At 42.8% G+C, this 13,358-nt stretch overlaps 1 protein-coding gene across 3 annotated transcripts in view; it reads left to right on the plus strand.

Annotated features, from left to right (window-relative positions):
• tsc22d1 (TSC22 domain family member 1) overlaps positions 1–13,088 on the plus strand; it is a 180,807-nt gene extending 167,719 nt beyond the window's left edge. For 2 of the 3 annotated variants that reach the window (XM_033032883.1, XM_033032885.1), the window contains exons 2-3: positions 5,161–5,212; positions 11,420–13,088. In XM_033032883.1, the coding sequence (XP_032888774.1) occupies positions 5,161–5,212; positions 11,420–11,668 (301 nt within the window). In that variant the 3' untranslated portion in view covers positions 11,669–13,088. Of the gene's footprint in view, positions 1–4,217; positions 4,522–5,160; positions 5,213–11,419 lie in introns of those variants that run through there. The other variant, XM_033032884.1, reaches the window with a different exon arrangement.
• Positions 13,089–13,358: the final 270 nt, after the last annotated feature.

The following is a 13,358-nucleotide window of genomic DNA, read 5'->3' on the forward strand; positions in this document are numbered from 1 at the left end:
TGACCAAACTTTTTGTCATCCCTGCATATCTCTGAGAGATTTGGTGCAAAAGCATTTTCAATGAAGAACTGTATATTGTGGACTTGAGGATGTTAAATCAACATGCAGTGAAGAATATTGATGTGTAAGAAGGAACTGCAGATGCTGGTTTACACTGAAAACAGACACAAAATGCTGGAGTAACTCAGCGGGTCCAGGCAGCATCTCTGGAGAAAAGGAATAGGTGACGTTTCGGGTTGAGACCTTTCATCAGACTGAAGGGTCTGGTGAAGAGTCTCGACCTGAAACATCATCTATTCCTTTTTCCAAAGATGCTGCCTGACCCGCTGAGTTACTCCAGCATTTTGTGTCTTCTATTCTATCTTCGAAGAATATTGATGACTGCCTTTCTTCTTGGTAGAAGCATTGAAGACTGACAATCCCTTCTTAGAGAATTGGGGAAACAGCCTGTAGAACAATGTCTCATTTTTGCCACTTTCTAAGGCTGTGTGAAATTAGGTTGCTGCACTGAATGATTTTGAGCACCTTGCAGATTTAATAGCTATTCTGGTTAGTTGTTGCATGTTATTACCAGAGCTGAACAGTCGGGGGCGGTATTTGTGTGCAATAAAGCCCAGTGAATGAATGTGTTTACTTTTCATACTCAAATATTACAGTAAGATATACAAAGAAAGAGCATAATATAGACCTCTTGATTTTTATGCTGCTGTGTCATAAACTACATAGTAACAGAAATAAAGCTGGTAATTATGTAGTTTATATTTTACTGATTAACAGCAATCATGGCTGATCTTCCCCTTTCAATAACCCGTGCCTGCCTTCTCCCCATATCCCTTGACTCCACTAGCCCCTCGAGCTCTATCTAACTCTCTCTTAAATCCATCCAGTGACTTGGCCTCCACTGCCCTCTGTGAGAGGGAATTCCATAAATTCACAACTCTCTGGGTGAAAAATTCTTAAATGACCTCCCCTTTATTCTAAGGCTGTGGCCCCCTGGTTCTGGAGTCACACAACATTGGGAACATTTTTCCTGCATCTAGCTTGTCCAGTCCTTTTATAATTGTATATGTTTATATAAGATTCCCCCTCATCCTTCTAAACTCCAGTGAATACAAGCCTAGTCTTTTCAATCTTGCAGCATGCAGTGAGACCATTTGCCCTGTCATATCTGTACTACCATTCAAAGGTAATCCAGTGAATTGATATCCCATTTCTTTCAGATACATATCCAATTCCATTTAAAACACTATAATTGAATATGTCTTCAGCACTACCAAGACAGTGCATTCCAGACCCTGACCATTTTATTTTCTTTGTGTTTGATTTGGATCTTTGGCCAGTTGTTTTCATTCCATGTCCCTTAGTTTGTTGACCCTTTCACCAAGGGAACAGTTTCTTTCTATCTCCCCAATTTATAAATTTCACGACCTCAGGCCGATCCTCTGACACTACTCAGTTCCCAGAAGCAACATCCCATCTTCTCCAGCCTTTCCACAGAACTAAACCCATCACTTATTTCCTGGTGATGCCCAGACAGGACATTATGAAGCACTGGTTCAGCAACAACTACAGTATTAAGCTTCATCATAGCTACTTCGCTCTTCTCTGTAGCTCAATGTATAAAGCCCAGGATCCCCAATGTGTTTTAACCAATTAACCTGCCTTGCCACTTCCACTGATCTTTACATATATCTTATGATCTACCTGTTCTTTTACCCCATTTTAGAATTGTGCCCTCTATGTTTCACTTTTCAATCCTGCTACCAAATTACAACACTTCACATTTCTCAACATCTATCCACTCAATGTACTAGCCTGACGCTTAACCCCTTCAAGGCTCTTACTATCCTCCTTGCAGGTCACTGCACCTCCAAGAAATAGCACCCAGTAAACCTGTTTCAGAGTTATTAGTATACATTTTCAAATGCATTGGTCCTTGTACTGACCCCAATGGAGCTCCATCTACACTACCCTCCAATTTGAAAGACCAACTTTCATTTCTACTGAGTTTCCTGTTAGTTGGACATTTTTCTATCCCTAATGCTGCATCTTTCTTATTCCAAGGTATTCAGTCTGATGGAGGACTTCGCCAAAGTATTTTGGAATTCCATGTGTACTTCAACACATTTCCCACGTCAAAAAACACTATCAAGCTGGTTAGACACAATTTGCCAGAAATAAAGTTATCTTATACCAGACACACAATTTTGTAATATCTATTTGTAAAATGTAATCTTTTGAGTCCGATTTCTGAAGTTAATGAACTATCAGCAAGGAAATCTTAATGCAGTTGTCATATTGAGGACTGACTGCATGACATACATCTGGAGCAATGCCTTTGGCCACTGTATTGTTCTGATAAGTCAGCATGCAACTCTCCCTCTAAGCATCCTGGAGCATAAAACACTATCTCTGTGTAGTTTACTGGTTCTCTCTAGTTCTGGTCTTGAATGCCATCCTAATTTCCATCTGTAAATGGCATCTTTTCATTTCAGCTGCCTGGATCCAAAAAAATTAACATCTTCCAATCTTTTACAATTCTCTTTAAAATGTACCACTTTAGTTTTGCTATAGGTCAGCTATGCAAATATTTCCTTATGTGGTTCATTCTTGTTTGTGTTATAGATATTTTTGTGAAACCCCTATAAATACAAGTTATTACATGTACATGATTACACAAAGCATCAGCAGATTTATTTTGGAAGTCTCCGGCGTAGAGTTTTGACATGGTGTTTTAACCTTAGAATTGTCCACAGTGGTATGTAAAATGCTAGAAATGCTCAATCTCTGCAAAGAGTAGCATTAACCTTTCAGGCTGGTGATCTTTCATCAGAATATGTTTTAATATCAAAATGGGTTATAGAAACCTCTTGAGGCGAATAAGGTAAAAGACAAACAAAATTCTATTAGAGAGCAAAGCAGAATTTGAGATGAGCATTGGTTGTGACAGTGTTTCATATGTACTGTAAATTTGAAATAAAAACAGAAAATGCTGGAAACACTAAGCTGGTCAGGTATCATCGTGCAAAGAGAAACAAAGATACTGCTGGATAGTGGGGTTGAGAAGACTTTGTTATGGAGAGACTGGGTAGACATGTACCATATTTGGAAGAGGTTCAGGAATTATTTTAGTTTATTGTTACAAATAATAATTGAGTACATTTTAGAAATTACCCTGAGAATTACATTACTATGTCAGGGAAATACTAATCAAGGGAGATAATTCTCATACCAGAATTAATCCGAATTGAGATTAAAGAGAGCTGAATAGCGGGCAAAATTGTGAAGTTGCCTCTGGATTGAATCGCCACTTCTCACGCACCTTACAAATTATTAAAATACACTCTGCGGTGTAAAAGTAGTTCCTTGACATGCATCATATTTTTCATGCTTTTGTTTCCTGTTGTCAGATATTGCACAACCAGTAGTTTCTCTTCAGCAGGTCTCGCCGAGTGCGTCTAAATTGTATGGTCAGAGAGCTTTCACTAGACTGAAACGTTAACTACGAATTTATTTGTATAGATGCTGCTCAGTGTTTTTTCTGTCAGCTGTTGTTTGTAGATTTTGGTTTGATTTGAAAACGTTCTGAAACCCTATAGGTTTTTTTAAAATCTTTTGGGATTGTGTTACCCTGTACTCTTACAGCGACTTTTTAACTGCACTGGATAACACTCAGTCCCATTACCCCATATCATCTGTAATTTATTCTCATACATAAGATAAACACAAAAAGCTGGAGTAACTCAGCGGGTCAGACAGCATCTCTGGAGAAAAGGAATAGATGACGTTTCGAGTCGAGACCCTTCTTCAGTCTGAAGCGTCATCTATTCCTTTTCTCCAGAGATGCTGTCTGACCCGCTGAGTTACTCCAGCTTGTTGTGTCTATCTATCTTAGGTTTAAACCAGCATCTGCAGTTCCTTCCTACACTTATTCTCATACATGTTCCTTTGAAGCTTTCCCGTAAGTCATCGCGTTGCATAATAAGCAGAGGGAAGCAAGTTGTGAGCATTAGCTTAATTGCAACCTGTGCCATACCTGCGCCTGGATGTGGCACTAAGGGCGTTCCTAAGTGTGTAACTTGTGCATGAAAATCAACGCCGCTGAACCTGCCCGGCCCTGGCTCCGTGCGTATATATTATGCTAATATAGATCAGGTGAGCCAATGGACGGCGGAGCTGGCGCCGCTCTGTGCATATATTATGCTGATGAGCGTGCGGTGGGGTTTAGTGGAGGAGCGGTGGCGGGCGCTGTTTGTCACCATCACAGGGTTCTTTGTGGAGCCGTGTAGTGTTAGACGGGATCAACACTTTCTAGCTCCTAGCAATCCCTCTGTGTCGTCCGGGCAGTTACAGGCAGCAAAGCACAGTTTCTCCAGCATCTTTCTTTTGATATAGCATGAATGCTGAATATTATAAGTCACTGGCGATGGAGCTTGGGGTTTACCAGCTGAGGAATTTCTCGATTTCATTCCTTTCATCTTTGCTTGGAACAGAAAATGCGTCCGTGAAATTAGACAGTAGGTAAATGTCGGTGATTGCATTTTTGGAACAGTGCAAGGTCGCTTGTGTTTGAGACAGGCAGATACAGTACAGCAAATGCTTCTTGTATTGCAACAGTCTGCGATGCTAAAGGCGGTGACAGCTTCTTCGAGGCTCTTTGTGGGGAGGGGGTGCGGGGGGAGGCGAATTAGTGGGGAAAGCAATGTTTTTTTAATGTTTGATTGGTCCCGGGAGTTCCTGCTCGATTTGTGCTTCTGGAAATATTGTCGAGCAATGCAGGGAAAAATGGCTGGCGTCGTCTCACCGGCTTGTTTTTTTGCCGCATTACAGCGGGGGACCCCGGAGTCAGCAAAAAGTGAAGATAACGGCGTTTTTGTTCAATGCTCGATCGTACACATTGATCAAAATGGGTTTAAAATCTAAAAAATACTGGGGTGGGGGGTGGAGATCGCCGTGTTGCATACCTTGCAAGCTGCTCGCACGGAGGGGGAGGAGTGCATATAATGCATCAGATATCACAAAAACAAAGCTATTATCGGGTTTCAATTATACATAGGATCTTGGCAGGAGGTTGATTTGGCTGTTATTCGCCTGTTTGTTTTTTTTCGTGCATCATTCGAGATTGTTGCCTTAATCTTGTTTTCATGTGTTTCTTTACAGTTCTTCTGGTGCCAGTGTGGTAGCCATAGACAACAAGATCGAGCAAGCCATGGTAAGTGGAGCCAAAATATGTATGTGGAGAATGGTGGGTGAAGAAAGACGGTAGTATTTACTAATCGTACAGTAATGTTAGGGAGGGGAAAAAACCAAATCAGATTATTTGATGAGCCCTTGAGTGCAGGATTTGAGTTTTGCGAGAGGGAGGGAAAGGGCAGTGTTTTTGTGGGACCATGCCAAAGCAGCAGGACCAGGAGGAAGAAATAATTCCCACATCACAGGTGTAATAGGCAGTTCTGGCATTCACGGTACGCTGTGTTAGTGTTTCCACCGCTGGTCCTCCATGTCAGAGGACATTTATTGTTCATTCGCTTGCGAATCATTGCAAAGATGCTCAAGGTGAACCCGAGGCAATGTTTTTACTTGTCCGCATCAGTCTTGTACATCATGGCCCAGGGGAGTAACCATCCCTGCAGGGTGAGGCTAAATGCTCGTCTTTCTCATTTCAAGCAAATAAAAATGTCATTTTCATGATGCTGAAACAAACAGATCGAATAAATATCGTTTTGATTTTGAAATACTTCACACACCTCAAGCGTAAGGCTTATTTTCTTGTGCTGATTCTGTAAGTGCAGTTGATACGCATAAGCCGTGTAATGGGGTTCTGGGCATGGCATGGAGATCTTAGACCAGCCTGGCATTTGGAAACCGGCTTGTGATGTGCTGTAGGGAGGGCAATGGGTTCTTGCTCAAATGTTTGCAGGGCTCCTGGTCTCTTTACATTCCTGCTGTAGGAGGCGGTAGAGGGCTGATCCCGCGAATGAGAAATGTGCCAGAATATGCTAGAAGGATCCAGGCTATGATTGGGGGGGGGGGGGGGGGTGTTAGGGGTAAACGTCGGGTTACACCGATCCTCTCTCCACACATGCTGCCCGCCCCACTGAGGAGGGGCGGTATTTTCGATCTACTTTGGTTGGATTGAGCAGCAGGCCTGTCAGTGGGAGCCTGGCTACCTGTGCGGGGCAGGAGCGCGCGAGAGGCCGATGCGCCGCCTCCGCCGTCTGCACCGATCTTCCGGCTGCTGCCCGAGAATCGCAAGCCTTAAACCCGAGCTATAAATAACTCCCGCGTTGATTGGCCGCTGCCGATGACGTAGCGCGGCCTATGGGTTTCGGTGACGTCAGCAGTTGTCAGGAGCAGGAGGCGACGGAAGTTGGAAGACGGGGCGGGCGGAGCCAGGGGTGGGCGCACCGACACTGCCGTCGGAGCGAGCGGCCGCTGGTGGTACTGCAGCAGCCCAGCTCATGCAACAAACGCATCCCCGACAGAACAGTTAATATAATAATAATAAATTTTATTTATGGGCGCCTTTCAAGAGTCTCAAGGACACCTTACATAAATTTAGCAGGTAGAGGAAAAACATGTAAGGGGAATGAAATAAATAGTAGAGACATGACTAGTACACAAAGTAAAGACAGAATTCAATACAAAACACAATATGAGGCAATTAATGCACAGATGAAAAGGGAGGGGGACGTGGGGCTAAGGATAGGCAGAGGTGAAGAGATGGGTCTTGAGGCGGGACTGGAAGATGGTGAGGGACACGGAATTGCGGATCAGTTGGGGGAGGGAGTTCCAGAGCCTGGGAGCTGCCCTGGAGAAGGCTCTGTCCCCAAAACTGCGGAGGTTGGACTTGTGGATGGAGAGGAGACCGGCTGATGTGGATCTGAGGGACCGTGAGTGTTGGTAGGGGGAGAGGAGGTCAGTGAGATATGGGGGGGCCAGATGGTGGAGGACTTTGTAGGTGAGGATCAGGATTTTGTAGTTGATCCGGTGGGAGATGGGAAGCCAGTGAAGTTGTTTGAGGACTGGAGTGATGTGATGCCAGGATTTGGTGTGGGTGATGAGTCGGACGGCTGCGTTCTGGACCAGTTGGAGTCGGTTGATGTAGGTGGAGCTGATGCCAAGGAGAAGTGAGTTGCAGTAGTCCAGTCGGGAGGAGATGAAGGCATGGATGAGTCTTTCAGCAGCGGGAGGTGTGAGAGAGGGTCTGAGTTATCCCAAATACCTAACGCTTTTGCCACAACACTAAGGAGTTGTAGGGCAGAGAGATCTGGGAGTACAAGTACATAGTTCTCTGAAACTGGCATCACAGGTTGATAAGGTGGCGAAGAAGGCGATCGATACATTAGTTATGTTACAGCTGTACAAGTAGTTGGTGCACTTAAGATAGACACAAAATGCTGAAGCAATGCAACGGGTCAGTCAGCATCTCAAGAGAAAATGCATAGGTGACGCTTCGGGTCGGAATCCTTTTTGAGACTGATTGCTGGGGTGCAGGGAACTGGAAGCAAAAAAAGACCAGGACAAATCCTGGCCAGCAACAGACCGGGGGGGGGGGGGGGTTCCCTGACATGCCAATTATTGGTGTGATCCCAAGAGGGATACGTTGTTGCGAACTGTGGAACTGGTTAATTGAGTTATGGTCGATAGGGAGGGGATGGTATGTAGATGTTACCCAAAATTATAGTTCAATGTTCATACCAATGGGTTGTAAATTTTGCAAGTGAAATATAACGTGCTGTTCCTCCCATTTGTGTGTGGCTTCCCTCTCGCAATGGAGGTGGCCCAGGATAGGAAGGTCAATATGGGAATGGGTTGGTTGGTGCACTTAGTTGGTGCCCATGGAATACTGTGTAGAGTTTTGCTCAGCCTACAATTGGAAAGATGTAATTGAGCTAGAACGATTTACGAGTATGTTAATAGGATTTGAGGGCCTTAACTATAGGGAGAGGTTGGGCAGACTATGACTTTTCCTTGGAGCACAGAAGGCTGATGGGTGATCTTATAGTGGTGTACAAAATCAGGAGGGGAATAGAGAGGGCAAATGTATGTAGTCTTTTACCCAGGGATCGGGAATCAATAATTAGAGGGCTCGGGTTTCAGGTGAGAGAAAATATTTAATCGGAACCTTAGATGCATCTTTTTCACACAGTATGTGTTGGGTATATGGAACAAGGTGTCAAGCAAAGTATATAACCATATAACAATTACAGCATGGAAACAGGCCATCTCGGCCCTACAAGTCCGTGCCGAACACTTATTTTCCCCTAGTCCCATCTACCTGCACTCAGACCATAACCCTCCATTCCTTCCCCATCCATATACCTATCCAATTTATTTTTAAATGATAAAATCGAACCTGCCTCCACCACTTCCACTGGAAGCTCATTCCACACAGCTACCACTCTGAGTAAAGAAGTTCCCCCTCATGTTACCCCTAAACTTCTGTCCCTTAATTCTGAAGTCATGTCCTCTTGTTTGAATCTTCCCTACTCTCAATGGGAAAAGCTTATCCACGTCAGTTGAAGCAGGCACAATAACAATATTTAAAATACATTTGGACAATTACATGGTTAGTAAAGCTTTCGAACGATATGGGCCAAACGTGGGTAAATGGGACTAGCTTGGATGGGGCATCTACTTTGGCATAAATGAGTAGGGCTGATGGGCATTTTTCCGTGCTGTATGACGTCACGTGAAAGTAAGTTTATTGGGTGTAAGCTATAACATGGACTTTAAGCTGATGAATTCTAGGTGACACTGCTATATAATTGGTGTATTCAGCAGGTACTGATGATTGATACATAACCCAGTATTTATCAGAAGTAGTTGCCCCTTTAACATGGTAAAACAAACATAGCACATTGCTGCAAAGGAGAGGAGCTGCTGAGCAGAATAATTTCCCCTGGAACCTAAGAGACTGAGGGGTAATCTTATGAAGGTTTATAAAATCATGATAGGCTTAGGTAAGGTGAATGGTCACAGTCTTTTCCCCAGGGTAAGTGAGTCAAAAACTAGAAGGTGTAGGTTTAAGAGTACAGAGCCAATGTTTAAAGGGATTTTAGGGGCAACCTTTCACGTGACGCATGGTGGGTATATGGAACAAGCTGCCAGAGGAAGTGGTAGAAATAGAGCATTTAAAAAATAAACTTGGATTTTTACATGGACAGGAAAGGTTTGGAGGGATATCAGCCAGGCAACTTGGTCAGCATGGATGAGGTGTGCTGATGAACCTGTTTCCTTGCTGCATAGCTCTATGACTCTGATTCCAGAGCTCAACTAAAGCCATATGCCGTTGGAGACAGGAATTTAGCGCGTTCAGTGGAATAGTGAGAGGGAATGATATTTTCAAAAGGTCATATTTTGACTGCATGTTTGCAGATGTAGACCAGTGTTGAAATAATTGAAAATAGGGGTGTAGACATGGGCGGGGGTTTCAGCAGAAGATAAGCTGAAGTAGGTGCTGCTGCACAGATTGAGAACTTGGTTACACAGAGAGAATGAGGTCAGAATCTCAGCTCTGCTTTCAACAGAACATCAAACCATAGCGAAAGATAATGACACAGCACTAAGCTCCATTGACTTACGTCAACACCAGCCGAAAATGGAGCCTTGTCTGTTACTCCCACTTCCCATTTCTTGATCTGAAGCCTTGTTGGTTACAACTTTTCAAGCTCACATTAGTTTTAAAAGTGATTAGGGGTTTGGCTTCCATCTTCCTTTCAGACGGAGTAATTTGGGTGAAAATTATTTTCCTTTAATTTTCCTACATCTAACTTAAAATCCATTTCTTTGAATTATCAATCATTGTTTCAAGGGACATGGGGGTCTGACTTGTTGACCAGTGTGGGAAAAACATGATTTTACATGCAGTTAAATCTCCCCTAAGCTCCCTTTATTCAAAAGAAAATGACAAGCTAGGCAGCCTCGGTTCATAACTAAACCTCTGCAACACTGATAACATTTTGCATAATTTTGGCACTCTCACGCGCTATCTCAACCATCCATTGGTTGTGGCTTAACTGGTTAATACTGTCTCAGCATGACCACCCTGCTATTAAAGGCATGCATCCAAATGCCCCCTTAGCACCTTATCTAACCTGCTACCTGAAAGCATTGGTGAACAAGATTCTGCCATTCCTCCAAACAGTTTAATTATCTACCATGTACTGTGCATTTTCTCACCTTGTTTCCATTGAACTCTATTTGCCATGATATGTGCACCTCTACGTCATTGGCATCTTGCTGCAGCTTTTAATTTTCTTTCTTGCTGTCGAGCACAGTTTTTGTAGCCTGAGCCTATGGTTACGTTTCTTAACCATAGGAATTCATTTATTTTTTAATCCAAAAATGAAAAGTAGGAAGTCTGCTACTGAGTCCCACTGCATGCGATCCTTATTCAGAGGACTGGAAACTATAGTCCGGGTTTGTACTATAGGGATACAGTGCATTTGTGCTTGACAGTTTTTCCACTTGTAAAGGTTCCAGACACCTCCTTTTTCTTTACAATACTTAACGTTCTTCCTCTTAATTGACAGTGATGTTCACATCATGTGCTCTGTGAATCAGTACATAATTACCTGGAGGTGTACATTTCTTCTGTCCTGCATGCTTCTTTACTTCATTTTATCCCGATTTGATTGCAATGCCAGTGACTGTGTGCCATAGATGCTGCTGGCTGATATCTAACTGGTGAAAACCTGGTTCCTCCACAAACGGGTGACGTCAAAGGTTATAACGGCACTGGGCGCTATTGACAAACACTAGACGTGGCTTTGAGTTTACGTGATGTTATTGAAATGGGGGCAGAAGATAAGAAATATGAAGGATTACCTAACTACAGAAGATCTTGGGTACGGCAGATACTGGGTGAAACCAATTGTGGACAATCTTCTGTAAATATCAGCTGAGAAGAGGTGTTAGAGAGGATGATATGTCAGTATTTCTGTAGGCTGCAGATAGGTTGTGAACATTGAGGAGCGATGGTTTATATTGGTCAGAGATACACCTTACAGTTGATGCTATTACATTGGAAAGGTTATTTAAGGCTCAAGACTCAAGATATTGAGGTGCTGGAATCGTGAGCTGAATCTGGAGATGAGGGATCTGAGACATGATGCTCAGCATGGATTAGTTGTGCCACAGGGCCTGCTTCTAATGCTGTATGATCATGTGGATACTTGGAACAGCCTCGCTGGAAAGCATAAAATAGTTTTGCAAGGTATTACAGAGATGGTTTATGCTCTGCAGATATTAAATCAATAATATCTAGACAAGGAAAATATCAAATGTGAACGCAAAGGACTAACAGGATGCTTTAATAAATTTGTGGTTAAATAAATAAATAGATCATATTTTTTAAAGTGTGGTTTTGTGCTGTACAAAGTAATTATCTTTAATATGCATCTTTGTTTTGTAGGATTTGGTGAAGAGTCACTTGATGTATGCAGTGAGGGAGGAAGTGGAGGTCCTTAAGGAACAGATCAAAGAACTGGTGGAGAGGAACTCACAGCTGGAACAGGAAAACAACCTGCTGAAGACTCTGGCTAGTCCTGAGCAGCTAGCTCAGTTTCAGGCACAGCTCCAGACAACTGGCTGTTCTCCGCCAGTGTCTCAATCAGGACAGACCACTCAACCCACACCACCGAACGGCGGATCATCAGCTTAAAGTCTGGGCTGCACAAACCATTGGGGCCATTGGGCTTTGCAGAGAAGAGAAATAAATCTGTCATATCAATCATCATGTAATATTTCATCGCACACCGACAATTCCTAATTGGTTACGGGAACTAGAATTGTATAAAGTCAGAAAGAAACTCTCTTCAGTTTTAAGACAGTTGTCTTAGGCTAAAGGAGTTTGCTTTGAGGGTGTGGAATGAAACCTTGTTCTCAAAGAGAGTGGTTGTATGCAAAGAGGAGAAGCTGTCAATGCAGCTCTGAGTGCTGGTCACCGATTATTGCTCGTGTGAGAACGCGTGCAGTTTTATTTCATTCAGCACGCGTATAGCTGCGTGTGCATGCGCATGTATGTGTGCACACTAATATAACCGCTTCCTGACAAGGTTAAGGAAGACGTGGATCAGAGGCAATCAGAAAATGACTGGAGTCCAGGAGGCCGTGCCCTCCTTTACAGCTCTATAGGCCACTATGAATTATAAATGAGCTATGAAGACAATACGGGAGTATGAAGACAAAGCTGAGCAGTATTTAACTCGAACTATAAAGCTGTCACCCTGGACCTTAAATTGACAAGTTTGCTTTGTTTACACTGCTTCTCCATGATGTGGAGAGGGGTAGATTTTTCAATTTAGATGTGACTCTAAAGATCTGTGGCAATCCGAAAGATTGTTCATCTAATGTATATTGTGTATGTAGTGTAAGTATTGTGTAATATAGAGCTGTAACTATTAGGTTGTACAGATTGAAATCTTGCCGTTTCACTGATCCAATTGCATTTGGACATTTTTTATTGCTGTTGAACAGAAATGGCATTCATGAACAATTATGCTGTTCGAAGATATTGTTGGCTTGAAAGAATTTTTTGTGTAAGTTAATGGTACGTGACAGGTAATAATAGAAAGTAAGTGGTCCACTGGTCCCATTTCTATCAAGGTAAAACAGCGGCAAACGCTACACTTTTGATGCACTGACAAAAGTTGCCTCTCAGTCAGAAATGGCACTGAGAGGTGGGTATCCCTGGGTTCCAGTGGAATTGATTCTTTGTGATGCTGTTGGCTCAGTAGTCCATTGGTCTATACTGTAGTGGTTAGTTTCCTGTAGCTTCCAGGAGCAATGGTAACAACCAGCCTGGGTATATTTGTTGCTTCTAGCTGGTTGTGAATACCTCTGAGAAAACTATTCAATGGGAGTACAATATTTAGAACACCCACAAGAGTGTGTTTTCACAATTAAGCACTCCAGACCTGAAAAATTCTGTTAGCAGCTCTGATTTCTGCTATGAGTTTCACATTAACAGTAATAGTGTTGCTTATGTTCTGGTGCATGTTCTGAAACAGTTGTAACACATTCAATTATACTTGACTGCTGCACAACTTCTAAACTTTCAATAAACTCATGTTGGTAAATAATTGACTGTTTGAATTCATTGTTTAGAGTCTTTAATTGTAAACTATAGCATCATGTGGGATCAGATTGAAGGAAATATCGTTGGTCGGAACAGACTTCCATTAATCACCATCTAAGCAGCTGAATTCAAGTTGGGATAGCCACTAATGCTCATGGATCTGTAGACCTAAACAAACCAAACGGCAAGGCTCTCAACCAGGAGGTGACTGCAACCAAGTGAACTCTGCTTCGGTGTAGGTAAAACGGACTTATGGTTGTAAAGAGTAGCAAAG

Source organism: Amblyraja radiata, chromosome 14, assembly GCF_010909765.2.
Source record: "Amblyraja radiata isolate CabotCenter1 chromosome 14, sAmbRad1.1.pri, whole genome shotgun sequence".
Classification (NCBI taxonomy): Eukaryota; Metazoa; Chordata; class Chondrichthyes; order Rajiformes; family Rajidae; genus Amblyraja; species Amblyraja radiata.